The sequence below is a fragment of the Aethalodelphis obliquidens genome, unplaced genomic scaffold, assembly GCF_003676395.1.
Source record: "Aethalodelphis obliquidens isolate GAN/ISIS:26980383/991018 unplaced genomic scaffold, ASM367639v1 scaffold5, whole genome shotgun sequence".
Taxonomy (NCBI): Eukaryota; Metazoa; Chordata; class Mammalia; order Artiodactyla; family Delphinidae; genus Aethalodelphis; species Aethalodelphis obliquidens.
The window spans coordinates 50,572,888-50,593,802 of NW_020837949.1; the positions used below are offsets into that span (position 1 = coordinate 50,572,888).

Here is a 20,915-nt window from a genome sequence, read left to right on the forward strand (position 1 = left end):
CTCTCACTGCTGTGGCCTCTCCCGTTGAGGAGCAGAGGCTCCGGATGCACAGGCTCAGCGGCCATGGCTCACGGGCCCAGCTGCTCCGCGGCATGTGGGATCCTCCCGGACCGGGGCACGAACCCGTGTCCCCTGCATCGGCAGGCGGACTCTCAACCACTGCGCCACCAGGGAAGCCCCATGCTGGCCTTTTTGCTTCTCCTAAAACATATCGGGCATTTGTCAGCCCTGGGTAGTGGCTGTGTCCTCTGATCTGGACATACTTCCCCCAGCTATCCATGTGGTTAACTGCCTTATTTCTCTTAGCCTCAGAGGTTTCTATCACAGAGTCCTGCCCCAACCACCCTGTCTGATCTGATACTTCCACTGACCATCTGCCATCCTCCATCCTCATCCTTGCTTTATTCTCCTTTACTACTGACAGATTATGTGCTCATTTGTTTAATAGTCTGTCTCACCTACTTCTGCACTAAAACGTAAACTCCAGGAGGGTAAAGATTTTTGTTTCTTTTGTTTCTCATTGTATCCACAGTGACTAAGACAGTGCCTGACACATCACAGGCAATCAGCAAATGTTTGATGAATGCCTTGGTCCCCTCCGTGGGTGATTTTTGACCTGCCACTTGTTCTCTTTTCCACGAGCAGGGCTTCATGGTTAGAGACGCGTCCAGAACTAGGAGGACTCTATAGTTATGCCTCTGGAGAGCTGCAGAATTGATGTATTTAAGGGTTTATTTTTCTAAATCTGAAGAAGAAAAACCTACAAAATACACACATATTGAATGCACTCTTGACCCATATTCTCCTCTCCTTACCACCCACCTCATATAAAGTGCATTCTCAAAGCATCTATCACAAATGATTAGGTCAGGGTGAAGAAAGACCTCAGATACACAAATAAATTACGAGAATTCTTAACTACCATGGGAACTCATTGACTCTGGGATTGTAGAAAAAAGATACATATAAATATTTGCACAGTAAAAACCATGTAAACTAATTTCCTGAATGTTTGAGAATCCTTACCAGTCAGAAATTGCTCTTATTTGATTGGAATGGAGAGGAAGTGATGGAGAGAGATACTAAAAAACTAGTCTAAAGTGGCTTTAGCTAGCAGACTAACAGACAGCGTCTACTGCGGGGCTGAATCAGTTCAGACTCAAAATCTAGTGCCTTTCTATGCCTGGGTTACAATGTGATGAGAAGAGAAACTCAACCAAATCCTGTACTAGCAAACACAGGTTCGATTGTGCACATTATTCTCTATTCCGGTAGATTTTAGAGAGATTACCATCAACAAAGATTAAATGATTAACTGTGTATTACCCCCTTTCCATGGGTATTAAAATTAATCAAAGACTTAACAGAATCTTCTCCAGTTGGCTGGCATCCACTGCCGCCTCTGATGTTAGGATTCAAAGAAAACAGATGTTAGAATGATAGCATTTTGAAGCCAGAGGGATTCTCAGACCTCATTCTACAAAGAAATAAATGAGAGAGAGGTTGGAAAGGTCAGACTCAGAAGATTCCTTCTCCAAGTATCCATGAGATGGACCTTAATGGTGTGCCGAGGCTCTGGGGAGGGACCAGAGCCCAACTTTGAGAGCAGTCATTGAGGAGCAGCTGAGGCATCGCAGGAAACAGCATTGGATTTGAAGTCTGAGGACCTGGGTTTAAAACACTACCCTCATCACTGATTAACTGTGTAACACTGGGCAGGCTCTTCACTGGAAAGAACCCGTTTCCTAATTTATAAAATAAGAGTAATGAAGACACAAGGTGACCGTGAGAGCTAAGTGGAAATACCACTCATGACACAAAGTTAAAATTTAATCTCTGCTTACTCCATACCAGCATATGATCCTGGCACTTTCCATGTGTTATCTTTTTGGGTTTGCAAAGTCAGTGGTACTAGCGCTATTTTGCAGATGAGGTAATTGGGGCCCAGAGGGTTTTAAAACACACTCAAGGTCATACAGCCAGTAGATGATATTGCAGTTAGGTTCTAGATCTGTGGGACTTCAGAAGCTCTCCCTCACTCTCTGAAACTCATGCAGCACATGGCAGAGGCTTCAGAAATGTTTCATGAATAAATAACCTGTTGTGAGGAAATATATCAAAGAAAAATAAGGCATCAATTTAATTTCCCTGGAAAGCTTTGTAAACTTCTGAAAAGCCATGTGCACCAAATAAATCACTCCCAAAGGCCTTTTTAAGCCAGAAAGAAATAAGCCAAATCACTGATATTTCAATGTTGAGATTAATGCATTCAGAAAACAGCCCTTGGACCCCATCTAAAGGCACTTTGCTAAGCTTTGATTCATTAATCTGACACAATCATTTTAAAAGGTCAAATTAAAAAAAAAAAAAAGGTCGAATTAGGGCTTCCCTGGTGGCGCAGTGGTTGAGAGTCCGCCTGCTGATGCAGGGACATGGGTTCGTGCCCTGGTCCGGGAAGATGGCCGCTGGGCCTGCGCGTCGGAGCCTGTGCTCCGCAACGGGAGAGGCCACAGCAGTGAGAGGCCCGCGTAACGCAAAAAAAAAAAAAGGTCAAATTAGCATTTTATGGGACATATGTATACTTTATGGTATGATAGGCTTGCTTTTATAATTCATATGGACAGTATATTTATCCTTGTATTATGGGATTTTAAATTATTACAGAAGAGTTTATAGTTTTTATATATTGTATTTTGCTTTGATGTTTATATTTAGCCAGACTTATAAAATGCCAAATTCTTGATAAAGGCTGTGATCTTTACATTTTTTACTATATAATTTTTGTGGGAATGAATATGATCTACATTATAATAATCTACTTTAAAATATGCCTACATTGTGGGACAGGGGAACATTCCATAGCTCCTCTCCCCTCCACTCGGGGGTGGATAGGGCAGGTAGAGTGAAGAAGTGAGGGGTTGGTGTTGTCTTGCCCTAGTTTAGTTTTATATGATCCTGAGGCTTAAAAGTTAACTCCGCTGTTTTTGTTGAGAGCTAGTGGGAAAAGAAGGGAAAACAGGGGTGTAGCGGTTTGTGATATAAAGTATCTTCAGGGGGTTGGACTGAAAAAGAAGAAGATGAAGGAAAGCAGAGAGTTGCATTTTAGGAGTGAGGTTTCTAAGTCAGTGTTTGAGCTGAAAAGCACATAGGCACGGGGAGGGGGCTCACATTCTCAAGAGGCCTCTGAGAATTAAGACCATCAAGGGACAGTAAATGTGCACCTCCCACCTCATATTGGATCTGGGATTTATGTTCATCAAGACCTGAAAGATGCCTGCCCTGTTGACTTTTTTGTCCCTACTTTTCTCCGAGCCAGGCTGGTACCATTGCACTCCCATCAGTTGAACGTGTGTGTGGTGTCACTCACGATGATCCTGTCCCTGCCGTTCTCCACCTGGAGGAGGGCCACAGAAGTGGTTCTTAAACTGTGTTCCGTGTTCACTGCAGTCCAGGGTCCAGAGCAAGGCGAGTGGTTGTGGATTGGTCATCCCCACTTCCTGCCACACCTGTTCACCTCAAGCCGGGTTCTGAGTATACTGAGTTCTTGATAAGATATGTTTGAAAACAGGGTGTGGCTGCTTAAGGATTTTTTTTTGTGAAACTTTTTTGAAAACCATCTGTAAACCAAAAATGCTGGGGTTTACCTCTACTTCTTCCCTATCAGTGTGTTTGGGAAACGTTACTGTTACTTAGTCTTTCTAGTTTCAGTCTCCTCATGTGTAATATGCTGGCTTTGGCCCAAATGCCCTAAATGTAAGATACCTTTGCCAAGAACCAGCTTAGTCAGAGAAATTTCTGTAAACGCCGCTAGCAGCATTACTCTGGTTCTACTAATACCGAATTATGATAACAGCACATATACTGCTCTCGTGCCTTGCATGTTACTGAGATAATGAGGAAATTAACTGAGAAGTCTTTTCTCTTTAGCTTCTTCATTAGTGAATAAAACAGAAGTAATGACCTCAGTGATAAAAGGCAGGGAAATGAGCTACAGTCTCTGTTACACGGGACTCTCTTTTCTAGAATGTAATTTGCATATTTACTCAAGATATTTTTATGAACAAAAATTTTTTCTTAGCAGTTGACTAACATTTCTTCCATAATTGTTTAGCTTTTTTTTTTTTATAAAAACATTCTTTTTTTAAAAAAACTATCTTGGATTCGTCTTCTCGTCAGTGATTTAATAAAAAGCGGCTGGACTATGTGATGCAGAGTTTTCAAAAGAGTAAAATCTGCTGAGCCAAAGAGCATTTGTGTGTTGCTTAGGAATATTTACGTAACTAGGTTCGACTGTTTGACATCTTAATTAAAACATTTGTGGGTCCTTTCAGAATAGCATTGATTTTGACCTTGGCAGCTAACGTCAGATTAGATGATTTATAAGTGGGCAGTGTTTGCATCTCTGCTTTTGTTTTCATGTCTTTCAAAACACGTCTCTACCCTCATCACTCACCACTCGGCTGCTTTTTCCCCAGGCTTCTGGAGGCTTCCATTCACAGGCTTTTTCCTGACATATTTGAGCAAGACAGAGCTGACTATGTCAGGAGCACCCTCTTGAGGACAGACTTATTGAAGGGAAACTAAACAAGTTTCCGTTCAGTCCGAGGCTGCAATCGTATTACATCTCAGTGCGAGGGAGAAAGAATGGATTTCGTGAGACACAAAAGTTAATTGTTTGTTTCTTCGCCTTTGTTTCCATCAGGTCAGCCACCACCCACCTATTTCTGCATGTCACGCTGAGTCTGGAAATTTTGTTTTCTGGCAAGGTAATGTGCTCGTATATTTGACTTCTGTCCTTTTGTGTAATGGTGTAATTTATTTCATTCAGGAACTACTGTAAACGCTTGTTAAGGTCAAAAGTGGGCCCTGGACTTGGGCCTCATTGGAAGCAACTGTACCACTTGATGTTCTTGCCTCTCACCTCTGAACAATAACTGCCGTTTGTCGACTTCACAATTCAAGATTCTGGAGGATAACTTAGTTGTTCTCTTCTTTCAAAATCCTCAGTCTTTGTCTGGGCCACCACCATGGTTTATTGCTACAATTTTTCCTTTATCACATTCCGTGGCCATTTGAAATGCCTCATGTATTTCAAGACATTAAATATTTACGGTTATTTATCAGATTCTAGACAGCAGACGGTTCTTTTGCTTTTGAAGCTTTAAATTTTATTCCTGAAATGTTACATTGCTGACTTTTTTTTTCAGTTTGGGGTTGTTCCTGTATTCAGTTTATTATATTTTGAATTTGCGAAGGGATGGCTTGCTCTGAAGAATAAATAAGGCTGCAAATATTTCCTAAATGGATTAATTAATTTTGTTAAGTTATTTATTCCAAAGTCAGAAGGTGCTATAGAAAGAAAATTTGAGCATCCCAGGTTTTAGAACAATGAGCACATGTCAGTTTTTTAAAAGATTCTTTTCTGCTAACTGGTTAACACCTGATATGCCACACTGCCTTTTTTTAAATGCATCTATAAAATTTAAAAGATGAGAAAGAGTATTTTGTGGAAAAATTTCCTTCCCCCATTCCAGTTCGTAGCCATCCAGTTTCTCTCTCTGGACGCAATATTACCAGTTTAGGTTACAAGTACCATGGTTTCCTTTCTGAGTCTTTGCTACTAAAGTTTAAAATTGAAGCTTGACTGGAGACTTCTCTTTCACCGAAACCCTCTGGAAATAATTCCCATAAGATATCTAACCTCCTAATTGCTGTGTCATTGACCTTGTTAGCACTTTATTATTATTTTTTTAAGTTAGGTATTAGGTAATGGGAGGGGTCTTCTTCAAGTACTTCCTGTGTGCTCCTTACATCAATCAGAATTTTCTCCTCCACTCCCTTTGCTTCTTCATCAGCTTCTTCCTGGGCAATCCCGTGTCTCCATAAGACCACGACTGCCAAATCTTGCTTTTTTTTATCCACTTTGACATTTTCCTGCCTTTTGATTAGATTGTTTAGATCACTTACATTTATTGTGATTATCAACATAGTTGGTTTTAAATTTGGCCTCTTGTTATTTGTTTTCTGTTTGTTGCATCTGTTCTTTGTTCCCCTTTTCTTCTTTTTTTACGTTCTTTTGGATTAATTATTTTCTGTGATTCCATTGTATATCCTTTGTTGCCTTATTAGCTGTACTTCTTTGTTCCATTTTTTGGTTGTTACTTTAGGATTCATATTATATATCTTTAACATATCACAGTCTCCTTTCAAGTGATATTATGCTACTTAACATACAGCAAAGGCAGCTTACAAAAGTGTACTTCTATTTCCCCTTCCCCAACGTTTGCTATTGTGGACAAACATTTTACTTACATATGTTATAAACCCTGTCATACATTGTTACTAATTTGCTTTAAACAACCAATTATCTTTTGGGGGGTAACAGCTTATTGAGATATAATTTATAGGCTATACAACTCACCTAATTAAAAGGTACAAGTCAGTGGTTTTTCATGTATTCACAGAGCTGTACAATCATCACTACAATCAATTTTAGAACATTTTCATCACTCCAAAAAGAAACCTCTTTTCCCACCTCTTAGTTGCTCCCCCCCACCCCCACCCCCCACCTTCCAATTTCTGTCAAGCTCTTCCATCCTTAGGCAACCACTGATCTTCTTTCTGTCCCTAAAGATTTGCCTAGTCCGGACATGTCATATAAATAGAATCATGTAATATGTGCCCAGGAGCTTCCTGGTCCCAGCCCACCTCTCTCCTGGACCACGGCCATGACCCCCTACTGTCCTCCCTGCATTCACCTTTGCTCCCCTATGGTCTGTGTATTGTCACCCAGCAGCCAGAGGGATCGTCTGCCTCTGCCCTTCTTTTTCTATTCCCTGTCTCTCTGATGGCACTATCATTCATGCAAGTTGGAAGAATCTGAGATCATCCACAAATTCTCCCCGTCTTTCACAATCAGCATCTAATTTGTCACCCAGTTTTATCTCTGCTTCTTTAATGGTTCCAGGATCATTCCCTTCTACTCCATCCCTACCACCCCTGTCCTGGTTCACTTCATCCTCTTTTATCCCTTGAGCATACAGGTCACCTGCTTCTCATCTCTCCTGCTCCTGTTCCATTCTCCATACTGCTGCCAATTATCTTGGCAAAGTCTGTATCTCATCACATCAATTCTCTGTCTAAACAAAACCTTATTTCCCCCAGTGCACCCAAATCAGACTTCTTAGCCAAGCTTGTAGGGCCCGCTGTTTTTTTGCACTCAAGCTGTTTTCCTGCTCTTCTCTCTAAACAGTCTGAGACCCAGAGGACAGAACCACACCCTGTTCTCTCGTGTCTTCTCATGTCTTCTGCCTTAAACTGCTTTTTCTCTGCCTAGTGAACTGTTTATTCTTCAAGCCCAGTTTAAGCGGCCTCTTTAGACAAACCTCTTCTGATGCCTTCCCCAAGCATGTTGGGCTTTCCTTCTCTGGTTCCATTTCACCTTACAACATACCCAGTTGTGGCCCGTGCCTCTCTGGGGGGCCTTACTCGTTTTCACTTCTGTATGCCTTTCCCACTGTGAGTTCTTCCAAGGGAGGGACTTTATAATTTTAGTTTCTCTGATTCTGTTCCAGGTACTCAGTTGCTACTTACATTGAATAATAATGAATTTTATTATGAAGAGATTGTCCTGTATTGTGGTTGATCATTTATCCAGCCTAAGAACGCTTTGATCTACCTAGCTCGCCTGCTAAATATGTAATATTTGGTATTATTTCATTTCAGACATGAGATGGAAGAACAAATTCTGGGGCAAATCCATGGAAATTGTTCCCATTGGCACAACCCATGTGACTCTGCCAGCGTAAGTTCTCCTTCTGTGGTTAGGAACTTTATAGAATTTAGGGCCAAGGTTTAGGAACAGGATTCCCATTGTCCCCCGTGGTGCTGAGTGTGTTTTTTTCTGTTAATGTGTTTGACAGTAGCTTCAAATGTTCTTCATTTTGACAGTCTCACATTTTTGTTCTCTCTAATGGAAATGCTTCCTGGACACCAAAGTTCCCAAGTAGGGGCTTTAAAAAATACATTTCTACTTTCTAACACAATTAAGCATGATAATATTTCTTTAGCACTGTTGTCCTGCCTCACTGTCAAAAAAATTTTTAAAGAAAGCTATGGCCTTGATCTTCAGGGATTATTGATACTTATTCATAAGTATCAATACTTATGAAGTATCAATACTTCAGGGATTATTGATACTTATTCATAAAGCAAAATGGTAATCATTATGGCCTCTGGAACTGGGCTACTGGGACTCCTGTGCTCACACCATTACTTACTAGTTGCAAATCCTTGGGCAGGTTACTTAACCTTTCTGATCACTAGTTCTCTCATCTATGAAACAGGGATAATGAACCATCTACTTCATAAGACTGTTGCGAAGGTTAAGCAGATACGGAAAGCACTTAAAATAGTAATTGGCGGGCTTCCCTGGTGGCGCAGTGGTTGGGAGTCCGCCTGCCGATGCAGGGGACACAGGTTCGTGCCCCGGTCCGGGAAGATCCCACATGCTGCGGAGCGGCTGGGCCCGGGAGCCATGGCCGCTGAGCCTGCGCGTCCAGAGCCTGTGCTCTGCAACAGGAGTGGCCACAACAGTGAGAGGCCTGCGTACCGCAAAAAAAAAAAAAAAATAGTAATTGGCCCATATTATGTGTCATTTAAGTGTTTGGTCTTGTTACCATTATCCTCATAATTATTATTTAACTCCATAAGTCATATCTGAATACCTTCTCATTGTAAAAGACTTAAGATATACGTATCTTAAGAGTAATATGTAAAATATATATGTGTGTGTGTATGTATACAGACACACCTCAGAGAAATTGCGGGTTTGGTTCTAGACCACTGCAATACAGCAAATATTACAGTATAGTGAGCCACATGAATTTTTTGGGTTCCCATTGCTTATGAAAGTCATGTTTTATATACTTCATAGACATGAAGGGAGCAGATGCTGTTGGAAAAATGCTGCCAATAGACTTGCTCTACACAGGGTTGCCACAGACCTTCAACTTGTAAAAAACGCAATAAAGCGAGATCTGCCTGTATACATATGTGCCTAAATATACACACCTACACGTGTATATACATAAGTATATATGTGCATGTGTGCGCCTGTATGTACACGTTCGTGTGTGTGCACATATATGTATGTGTGTAGAGAGCACATTGTGGAAAACCCCTCTACCCTCCCCTTGCCACTCTCCTTTCATAGTTTGGTGACTTTCGACACGTCTCCTCTGGCACAGGACAGAGTGGGTTGTTCCAGGAGACCTCCAGCTTCTAGTGGAGCCTCTGGCAGCCTCCTGGGTCTGACCTTCACCCACCTCCCAGCCTCCTGAGAGGGTGAAAGCTCTTAGACTGCCCAGCACGGCTCAGTCGGTGTTGGCTCCATTAATGAAGAAATGAGTAATTCATTACAGGACTTGTTTTTTAAGCAGCAGTGCTCCTTTGCATTAGCTGCTGGCTGCTCTGGTAGTTGTTACTTTCACTTTTTCTTCCTTTAGTTTTGGAGATCATTTTGAGTGGAACAAAGTGACCTCTTGCATCCATAACATCTTAAGTGGGCAGAGGTGGATCGAGCACTATGGAGAGATTGTTATCAAGAACGTGAATGATGATTCCTGCCACTGCAAAGTGAACTTTATAAAGGTAACCTGGGTGGCCTGTGAGCTCTGGCGCTGGACAGGCCTCGGCAGAGCTGGGCCTCAGGGCACAGGGTGTCTTGGGAAGTTTTTCACCTTCGCTTTTGTGCCAGTAGACAAGCAATGCCAGGTGCTCCATGGTCCCAGCCCCACCTCTCTCACCTGGACCAGGGCCATGGCCCCTCCTGGCCTCCTTCCTTCCACCTTTACTCCCCTATGGTCTGTCTTCAGTGTGGCAGCCAGAGGGACCCTGTTGAAACATGTCATCATGTTACAGTACAGATGAGCCTTGAACACATTATGTTAAGTGAAATAAGCCAGACACAAAAGGACAGATATGATTCCATTTATGTAAGGTACCTGGAGCAGCCGCATCTGTAAAGACAAAGTAGAATGGTGGTTGCCAAGGGCTGGGGACTGGAGGGAATGGGGAGTCATTACTTAATGGGTACAGAGTTTCAGTTTGGGAAGATGAAACGTTCTGGAGATATATAAGGCAATGGTTACACAACATTGTGAATGTACTTAAAGCCACTCCATTATACACTTAGAAATGGTTAAAACAGTAAATATTATGTTATATATGTTTTACCACAATTTTTAAAAATGCAAGTCATGCCATATTTGACCAAAATCCTCTGACAATTTCCATCTTTCTCAGAGCAAAAGCCTGCAGAGTCTGCACTCCTCAGAGTCTGCACTCCTCACCCCCACCACCTCTCACTCACACACACACACACACACTCCACCCTCATTCCTCTCCAACCTCAACTCCTGCCACCCCTCGTTCCCTTTCTTGCTCACCATCCTTGAGCTGCACTGTCCTTCTTTTTCTCTCTCCATTTCCTTCTCCTCAGGCCCCTCTCCCCAGATCCTTCCATCCACCTTGTCAGTCACCCTCTATCGTACCCCATTTTCTTCAAAGCGTTCATCACCATCTGCAGTTAGCTTGCTCGCTGTTGCTTTACTTGCTTATTTTCTCTTCCCCACACCCTCCTTGCCATTCCTGACTCCAGAAAAGCAGAAGCCTGGTCTGTCTTGCCCACTGCTGTGGCCAGTGCCTGGCAGTGGTGCCCAGCACACAGCAGAGGCTCATGAACATTCACAGATTCTCCTGGGGCAGAGAGCCTGGAATAGTCTGCTTACCTTTCCAGCTTTCCAAATTCCTTGATTTGAGCCCTCTCCCCAACTTCTCTTCCTCCTGAAATTCCCTCTTGTCCTTAAAATTCTCATGTATACAAAATGGCCTTAAAGTGCTACCTTCCTCAAGGAATATTTGCATTTAATTAAGATCAAAATCATAAGCCAAGAGATTAGGTTCTAACTGTGGAATTTCACACGGTACCTCTCTGCACCACCTGTAGCAGGTGGGGGACATTATGGAGAGGTGGATGGGGGTCTTTATTATATCCTATAAGTCAAACTGGGTTGTAGATAGACATAAAGCTGGTAGTGATTTGGCGTAAAATACAAATGACCCTGCCATGAAAGCTTCATCTAAGCTCTCTACAAAAAGAAGCAAAGGCCACCTGGAGCAGGGACATAAATAACTGGGAGATAGATAGATAGATAGATAGGTATCCAGGTGAGAGCCGCCTTGTTTTCAGAATTTTCCCCACAGAAGTGTGCGCCACTCCCATTTCTACCAACCACTTGGTACTCGTCCACTGAGGACCAGGGAACAAATTTTCATAGTGATGAGAGACGAACAGAATTAGAACACTAGACGTGCCTCTGGTGTTGAAAGAGAATCTGAAAGCAGAGGCAGCCGTTGCCTGTGGAACGTGACTGCCTCCCTCTGTGGCTTCCCATCATTGGACTTGTTGGCAAATATCTTTAAAGAGGAAATCTGACTCCTGCTTTAGAATAAACTGAAGAGCCTGGACAGTGTTTGTTTCCCTGTCCCCCATCTTTACATGACTAGAGAACTCACTGTTACCTTTCTGATTCAGCTCTGGGGTACTGCTGTACTCTGCCCTTCCTCCCATTTTTACCACAGACTTGGTTGGAATGGGGAAGCCAGTCTACCAGATATGGCCTGGAAATGTCACTCAACTTTATTGGTTTCCAAATGTGGATTCTTTTTTGGCTGAAAATAGTAGTAGGATTTTTTGATTTATGGAGTAATGCCTTCTGGTCTTTCGCAGAGATTTTTAGGGCAGCCATGTAATTGGAAGTTTAAAAATCAACACTAGGGAGTTAGAGCTCCCTCTGCTGGCTTCAATGTGGTACTGTATGTGTAAAACACACAAGGCTGAGCCAAGATGAGCTGGTCTCAGACCAGCACCAATTCATAGTGGGAATATGGGTTGTATAAGGTTCCTATAAGTTAGGTGAACAGATCTGGTTTGGGGGAGGTGGGGGGAACTAATAGGAGGAACAGAAAATTGATTGGTTTACAAACTTGGTTAAAAAATTTGTTGGTTTACAAAGGATTGTCTAGTTCCTTCAGAGAAAAAATTACATGAGTTACATTTCTTTTAAACTGCAGTAGTCAGAGCCCCAGTGACAGCCAGGAAATAGCTGTTCCGGAGGGCGTGCTAAGGGCCAGCCCCTGCTTGGTGGATGTATGAGAACTGAGCCTTTCCTTTCTACTATGCATGTAGTGAAAGTCAAAAAAAATTGTGTCTTACACAAATGTTGGTGGTTGAGTTACAAACTGTAAATAAAGTGCTAGCTTTTTACTTTTCATTAAATAATTAAAAGTATGATTGAAAACAGAACCAGCAAACCATATGTAGCATACAATCATTCATATGGTACTTTTTCTCTCCTCTTTTGTTTTCTCTTAATATCTGTAATAAATTGACCCCAAAACACTAAAAAGATGACTCTCATTTGACTCCTAGGCAAAATACTGGAGCACTAATGCCCATGAGATTGAAGGTACAGTATTTGACAAGAGTGGAAAAGCAGTGCATCGGCTATTTGGGAAATGGCATGAGAGCATCTACTGCGGTGGTTCTTCCTCATCCACTTGTATCTGGAGAGCGAGTTAGTATCTGGTTAATCAGCCCCAAGCAAAAGGAGGCGGGACATGGCCAGAGGAACCACACGTGGGTGGGCGTCAGTGTCCATTCGGTGTATCTAGCCTCTACCTGCTTTGAACTATGTTGGAGCTACTGGCCCATCTTTCATTCACCTAGTTATATCTCAGACTCATCCTCAAGCTTAACAATACCTCTGTTGGGTTGATGGGTCCTGGGTTCTTAATCCCAGAACAAAGCCATTGCTAATCCGTGGTCACTGTGTCTTCCAGTCAACACACATCATTCCTTCGCCTATACTGGGCACTATGAAGGAGTATCAGTGAGGTACAAGAAGTCATTCTAGAGTAAAGATAAAGGGAAAATTCTTACTGGAAAAGTAGAATGACCTACAAGAGTTAGGGGTCCCCTAGACTCTCCCAATACCATAAGCCACTCCAGTCTCTCCTGTAATTCTAGAAGGATGCTAAGTGCTTGAAGCAGCTGAGGGGAAAAGGGGGAAGGAAGTCAAACCTTCATAATGGCTTAAAGCATTAGGATATGTGCTATGCACTTAACAACAAATGGCAGGGGGTGGCCCCAGGGTTGTTACACAGGCAGGTTACCTGTGTCAAGAACACAGGTCATTGAGGGCCCATCTGCCACTTCCAATATGGCGGTGATGTTTCTTCCCATGGATGCAAAATGATTGCCTCGATTCAATATCATATCCCCCTGTGACAGCTCACTAAGCAGGGGAGAAGGGAGGACAGAAGAGCTTTCTTCAGTTGTAACTGTCTTTTCTCAGGAATGAAATATTTCCTAGGATCCTGCAGCAAATGTGTCTTCATATCTCATCAACCTGGAGTGGGTCCAAACCCATCCCTTAACCGATCCTGGGCAACTGGGTCGGCAGGAGAGATTCACATGAGTTTAGATTCATCCCCTAGGGAGTATACAGTGACACCCAAACAGATGAGTTTGCCGTTAGCAAGTAAGAAAGGGAGATGACTGTAGAGTGGGCAAGCAACAATGTCTCTTTCAACGGGTAGCAGCCACATCTTCCACCGTCGCAGAGGTTGCCACGAAGCTAGAATGACATGGCACCATGGCCACCTTCCTAGCTTCAGAGGTTCAGAGGCACGCATGGCATTTTATGAATGAGACACTTGCTCTCCTTTGCTTGAAGAATGTATCACAGATGAGAGCTACCATAGGCTCTGGGTGTTAAAGTAGTACCTTGACAACAGTGTGTAAGCTGTTATTCTAGTTGCTGTTGTTGTTATTCATTGACTTTATGTCTCTGCCTTGGCTATGAGCATCCCTGGCCTGTTTACAAGAAAAACCACTGTCTCCACTCTGGTGATTGGGAGACTGGGATGGATTTTTGAAGGCATAGTAGGAGGTTTGCTATTATTTTTATGCTTAGGATCCACAGAGAATTAGAATTAGACAAAGTGGACTTCTGAACCTTCAGAAAATGGGTCTTCAGAAAAGTTCGTGGAAAGCATTTGTATATGTGGACAGCTAGAGCTAAGGCTACGAGTGGATCGGATTAGTCTACATTTGATTTATCCAATACGTAAATTTGGGTATTTTTAGCTTGACTTTTAGTTGTATTCATCCCCTAGGGAGTGTACAGTGATGCTAAGTGTTTGAAGCAGCTGGGGGGAAAAGGGGGAAGGAAGTCAAACCTTCATAATGGCTTAAAGCATTAGGATATGTGCTATGCACTTAACAATTAAATTAAAGTTAACAATTAAAGTTAGGGCAATACGCCTGCATTAATCTGTTTGGGCTACTGTAACAAACACCACAGACTGGGTGGCTTAAACAGCGGAAATTCATTTGCTCACAGTTCTGGAGGCTGGGTGCTGGCAAATTCGGATTCTGGTGGGAGTCTTCTTCGTGGCTTGGCTGCCAGATCAGGGCCCACCCTTCTGACCCCATTTAACCTTCGTTACTCCAGAGGCCTCATCTCCAAAGACAGCACTCTGGGGGTGGGGCTTTAACATATGAATTTTGAGAGAACATAAACATCCAGTCCATAACATTCCGCCCCTGGCCTCCCAAAATCATGTCCTTCTTACGTGCAAAATGTGTGTATTCCACCCCGGCAGCCCCAGAAGTCTTGACTCATTCCTGCATCAACTCTAAAGTCCAAAGTCTCATCCAAATATCATCTAAATCAGGTACGGGTGAGATTTGAGGTATGATTCATCCTCTCCAGCTGTGAGCCTGTGAAACCAAAATGTGCTTCCAAAACACAGTGGTGGGATGGGCATAGGATAGACGTTCCCATTCCAAAGGGAGAAAGAGGAAAGAAGAAAGGGATGACAGGTCCTAAGTGAGTCCAAGACCTAGCACGGCAAATGCTGTTGATCTAAAAACTGGAGATCATCCTCATTGGCTCGATGCCCCACCCTCTGGGCCCACTGGGACTTTGCCTGGCTCCCAAGCCCCCCAAGGCTCTGGGTGGTGGCAGCCGGGCATGTTGAAGCTGCACAGCGGCCCTGCCATTTGAGAGGTAGTGGCAGCCTTGCCCCCTGAATCTGTGTAGTCTGGGCCTGTGGTGGGAGTGGCAGCCCAATGATCTCTGAATCACCTTCAGAGTCATCCCTCCCTTTTCTTGAAGGCAATGCATGTTTGCAGCTGCGTAGCTCTCTGGTTCCATCTGTAAAATAACAGTAGTCCAGCAGCCTTGCTTCATTCAGTTCCGTTTTCTCTGTCCCCTTTGGTTCCAGCTGGCAGTGTTTCTGCCATTATAATCCCATCTCTATTCCTGGCTTCTGCTGAGGTGGTTTAAAATTAAAATATGTAAGATTTGGAGGGGCCAAGCATTGGTGAAAAGAAGAGCAGGACTGGAAGTAAAGAATAAAATTTATTGGGCTTCCCTGGTGGCGCAGTGGTTGGGAGTCCGCCTGCCGACGCGGGGGGCGCGGGTTCGTGCCCCGGTCTGGGAGGATCCCGCGTGCCGCGGAGCGGCTGGGCCGGTGAGCCGTGGCCGCTGGGCCTGTGCGTCCGGAGCCTGTGCTCCGCGGCGGTGAGAGGCCCGTGTACAGCAAAAGAAAAAAGAATAATAATAATAATATTTATTGACCTCTTGGTATGGGTCCAACACTATTCTAGGTACTAGACAGAGTTTCAGGAGAATTTGACATCTCTTAAATGGAAAACGATTCTCTAGAGTGAAAGTCTTGTTACTCAGGAAAAGTGGACCTAGAGTTCTTTTTAACATGTCTATTTTAGTAACAAATTATTTTTATAACTTAAATTCTATAGAATCGTCTTGGTATTTAATAAATTTGCTATAGGACCACACAAAGAAGGCCTTATGCTTGTAGGTAGCAGGAAGCTTATAGAGAAGAAAATTTATAGAGAAAAATTCAGCACCTGTCTGTGAGCCAGAATATTTTAATAGAAATGGAAGAGTTTAGAGCCGACAGAGAAAAATTGTAGCTGGTCTGAGATGAAAAAGGTGAAGGAATTAAGATGTGATGTGAATGCAATGCAAGTCAGTGATGAATGATTTCTTTTTCCTTTAGATCCCATGCCAAAAGGCTATGAGCAATATTATGGCTTCACACAGTTTGCACTGGAATTAAACGAAATGGATCCATTGTTAAAGTCTTTATTACCACCTACTGACACTCGATTCAGGCCAGACCAAAGGTAAGGATTTTTTTCAGATCTGTATCTCCAGAGATGTGAAACTCTTTGTAAAAAGTCTTGGTAACATCTCCCAGGCCACCAAAGGAGCCTAAGAGCGAGAGATTCTGTCATCAAGAGCAGACGTCTAGGGAGACTTTAAGCCATCTTGTGGAAGGAGCGGAGCCCAGCTTAGATCTGTGTGTGGCATGACCTTTATTCACCAGTAGAACTCCATTTCTATTGGAAAAAAAAAAGTCTTTTTTTAAAGAGTTTCACTGCATACAGCAATAAGAAAAACTTACTCTGTATTTGAAAGAGTAAAAGCATCCAGCTCTCCACCCCTCGAATTTAACTTATTTTGGTGCACTGAAATCTAACTTCTGATCCTAGGTTTGCTGCTGACGAGCTGTGTCGCATACGCTAAGTCTTTTAACCTTTCTCAGCCTCAGTTTCCAACTCTGTAAAACAGAAAGAAGAATCTCTCTCCTAAGGCCTTTCTAATTAAGACTCAAAACCAAGAAGGCAAAAAATAAAATAAAATTGATAAAATTTGACTTTATTTTTAAAAAACCCAGCACCCTTCTTCATGGTAAAGTAAATAAAATGTATACCCAGAGTCAAAAGATTAACGACTGAGAAATCTATACTTGCAGCTCACTTCATGAATTGGTTCTAGAAATCAAGATCAATCCATTAAAAAGAAAAATAGACATAGGGAAATGAACAGTTCACAAAATAGGAAATGCAGGTAGCCCTTCAACATATGAAAAGATGCTCAGTCTTACTCAAAAAAACCCACAAAATTTTAAAACCATGCTGTCATACCATTTCTTTACCTATCAGATGGCAAAGACTCAAAAGTTTGATGCCCTCTGAGGCCACGGGGAAGAGGCACTTCAGTAACATTGCTGGTGGAAACGTAAATTGCTGTAATGCCCATAAAGGGCAGTTTGGTAATAGATATATTACAAACTCACACTTTAACCCAGCAATTCCACTTCTAGAACTGTCTCCTGAGAGATATACTAACACATGTGCAAAATGACAGATATATACAGTCCTTCACTGCAGCATTAATTCTAAAAATTAACGTAAAAAATTGGGAACATCCCAAATGTCTATCAATAGGGAATTGTTTAAAATAAATGCAGGTGTATCCACACAATTGAATATTATATATCTATTAAAAGTGAAAAGATCTGTGTACTACCAAGAATCAGCTCCAAGGTATATGGTTAAGTAAAAAGTAAAACAAAACAAGATACCAAATTATGGACAGTATGTGTTGCCTGCTTCCGTTTATGTTCTTAAAAGGGAGGGAGGGGTAAAAATGTATATTAATGTGTGTTTATATACGAATCAGGAAGCTCCAGAAGGATGCACAAGAAACCGGTAACGGTGGATTACCTGCGGTGGGGGGCGTGAACGTGGGTGGGATGGGGAGGAAACAGGTAGAACTGGAGACGGGAATGAGAGAGGGAGATTTTACCCCAAATTCCTTTTCATAGGTATAATTTTTTGAACCATGTCTGTATCACCAATTCAGAGCACAATACTGTCCCTCATTACCTGCAAATAATGTTTTAAGAGTTGAGGAGGGGGCTTATGTATAGGAGAGTATTCTGAATATCCAGGGTTGCACACATGCAGTTCTAATAGTAATGATTGTTACATTTCTTTGATGTTCTATTCCTTTATCTTTTTCCTCAATGCCTCAGGTTTCTAGAAGAAGGGAGCTTAGAAGAGGCCGAAATACAAAAGCAGAGGATTGAACAGCTGCAGAGAGAAAGGCGGCGGGTCTTGGAAGAAAATAAGGTGGAGCACCAGCCGCGGTTTTTCAGGTATGTGTGCAGCTGGGGTCGTGTGGGTCATTGTTGGCAGGCACTGGTGACGCCTGACGCTTCTGGTGCGAAGAGAACAGACTGGGGTGTCCCCTCCCCACGAGAGAGTGTTCTCGGCCCTTTTCCTGCTTCAGAGTGGTGACATCCCTCCTCTGTGAAGGCCCGACTTTGTGGGGACACTGCCCCCAGGCTGCCCCGCGCAGCCCTCCTTTTTTGCGTTCCTTGGTCTCTCCCAGGGCCTCTCCCAGGACTTTGCAGAGAGGTGCTCAGTAAGTGCTTGTGGGAGAAGCAAGGAGACCAACCACACCCAGCTCCCAGTACCAGGCCAGCTTATTCAAGCCATGTCTAAGGTTGGTCCCCCAAATGGGTAGATTCTACACAGTGATGGAGATAATTAGCTGTCACCCCTTTCTTCACCAAACTAGAACTTCCAAGTAATCTAATTCTTGAATTGCAGAAGTTCCAATCTACTGGGGCTTGGATTTGGAACATTTAGTATTATTTTAAAAATAGCTTGCTAGGAAGGTCTCGTTAAGAACAGACTGAAAGATTTAGAAGGGGCGTCAGAGATCATCTGCCCTTCACCCCCTCTTTTATTTTAACTGCAAAGAAACGAAGGCCCAGGGGACATAGGTGATCTGTGGAGAGACCCAGTGGAATGTCCCAGACTGGGGCCTGGCTCTCTTGACTACAGGCCAGGGCTTGATATGGTTTTAGGGGTTTTTAGTTTGTCCATTTTTTTAAAAATCAGCAATGGAACAATCACAGGTAGAAAAGCAGCCAGCTCCTGCCCTACCTATTCCTCCCAGTCTTCTTTTCAGGATTTTGTTGTTGTTTGCAGGGATGTTTTGGTGGTTATTATTATTATTTTTTTTTTTTTTTTTTTTGCGGTACGCGGGCCTCTCACTGTTGTGGCCTCTCCCGTTGCGGAGCACAGGCTCCGGACGCGCAGGCTCAGCGGCCATGGCTCACGGGCCCAGCCACTCCGCGACATGTGGGATCTTCCCGGACCGGGGCACGAACCCGCGTCCCCTGCATTGGCAGGCGGACTCCCAACCACTGCGCCACCAGGGAAGCCCGTTGTTATTATTTTTTAATGGCCAACAGAAACACGTTTAGGAGGATTTAGCAACTAATCTATCAGCTGCATCAATAAAATTATATATTTCCAAAACAGCAAAATAGCAGCAACAAGTTATGTTTTATCCCCAGAGTATTATGTCCTTTCCCCTAAAGTTGATGTGGATTTTGATCATTTCACAAACTCAGAATATGAGTGACTGAAGATCAGTAGGCCAGAGTTTTATCCCAGAATATTCATAACTTCATTTAAACATTTAAAAAATAAGACACCTTAAATTATTTTTTTTTATATAAAGGCAAGGGATAGGTGAATGGATAGACTAACAGACTGATCAATTGATTTTGGTAATATCTGTTAAAGAGGTTCATTACAGTATTTTTAGGATCACTAAAAATTGTGGATAACCAAACTGTCTCAGGAGATAGATAAGGAGATTTATCAACTTGATCTGATGTAAAAACCTCAAAAATGACTTCACACAGTCTGTGGAGCTCTGTGGGAAATGAACTAACATGTAAATGCAAAATATAAAATGTTATCTGGGCTGTCACTGCAACCGTGTAAGAATTATGTCTGGAATGGACAAGGACTGAACACAGCTGCAGTTCTTTTTCCTCTTGATTGTCTGTAAAATTATCAGAGTATTAGATGTGGCAAGTAAAACTGTGAGAAAAGGTGAGAATTGTTCAGCAGTAGCAGTCCGGGAACTGTTGCAATTAGACGCTGGCAGAGATGACAGAGGAGCATGGGGACTTGGACGTTTCCGTTGACACTCACTGAGGAGCCATGAAAACATCACTGGAAATTTCAAGTGGAAACTACAGCTCTGGCAGCGATAGTCGTCTTTGTTTCATAGTAAAGTATCTGATATGCAGATTGATTTATTTTTAAACACATCCCTTTATTGGAATAGAAAAACAATTGTGATAAAAATCTATGATCCTGAGAATGTGGAAAAATAGGCACTCCTCACTTTTGTTTCTAAAGCATATGACAATATCAGTCAACATTACAAGTGTGCAGAAGTTCAGTTTATAGGAATTTTTAATATAACTAATCTCTTGCACATACAAAATAACATATGTTTTGTTTATAATAGCTAGAGGTTGAAAACAACATCCTCAGTGCCCACCAGTAGGGTACTTGTTAAATCATGGTCCATCCCCACAATGGACTATCATGCACCTGTTTAAAAAGAATAAAAGGAAGCCCTTTTTGCCAAAGTCACCAAACTTCTCCTGCAAAGGGCAAATGGTGAATATTGTTAGCTTTGCAGGCCATAAGCCCTCAGTAGTAATGACTCAACCCTGCTGTGCAATGTGAAAGCAGCCATAGACAATACTTAAATGAATGGGCATGATGTGTTCCAGTAAAATGGTATTACAGAGATAGGCTGAAGGCTGGATTTGGCCCTTGGGCTGTAGTTTGCTGACCTTATTGTAACAATGGAAAAGGATCTCTAATACATATGTTATATATATAAACTCAAGGCTTCCGTGGTGGCACAGTGGTTGAGAGTCCGCCTGCCGATGCAGGGGACACAGGTTCGTGCCCCGGTCCGGGAAGATCCCACATGCCGCGGAGCGGCTAGGCCCGTGAGCCATGGCCGCTGAGCCTGCACGTCCGGAGCCTGTGCTCTGCAACGGGAGAGGCCACAACAGTGAGAGGCCCGCGTACCGCAAAAAAACCAAAAAAACTCAAGGGGTGGAAGACCATCCAGGGCTACCAT

At 42.8% G+C, this 20,915-nt stretch overlaps 1 protein-coding gene across 5 annotated transcripts in view; it reads left to right on the forward strand.

The window, feature by feature from the left end:
• The window catches only part of OSBPL3 (oxysterol binding protein like 3), a 206,580-nt gene that overhangs the window by 183,047 nt on the left and 2,618 nt on the right, over positions 1 to 20,915 (forward strand). For all 5 annotated transcript variants that reach the window (XM_027102367.1, XM_027102370.1, XM_027102368.1 and 2 more), the window contains 6 exons: positions 4,703 to 4,766; positions 7,726 to 7,804; positions 9,507 to 9,651; positions 12,494 to 12,638; positions 16,156 to 16,282; positions 17,980 to 18,102. In XM_027102367.1, the coding sequence (XP_026958168.1) occupies positions 4,703 to 4,766; positions 7,726 to 7,804; positions 9,507 to 9,651; positions 12,494 to 12,638; positions 16,156 to 16,282; positions 17,980 to 18,102 (683 nt within the window). The remainder of the gene's footprint in view (positions 1 to 4,702; positions 4,767 to 7,725; positions 7,805 to 9,506; positions 9,652 to 12,493; positions 12,639 to 16,155; positions 16,283 to 17,979; positions 18,103 to 20,915) is intronic.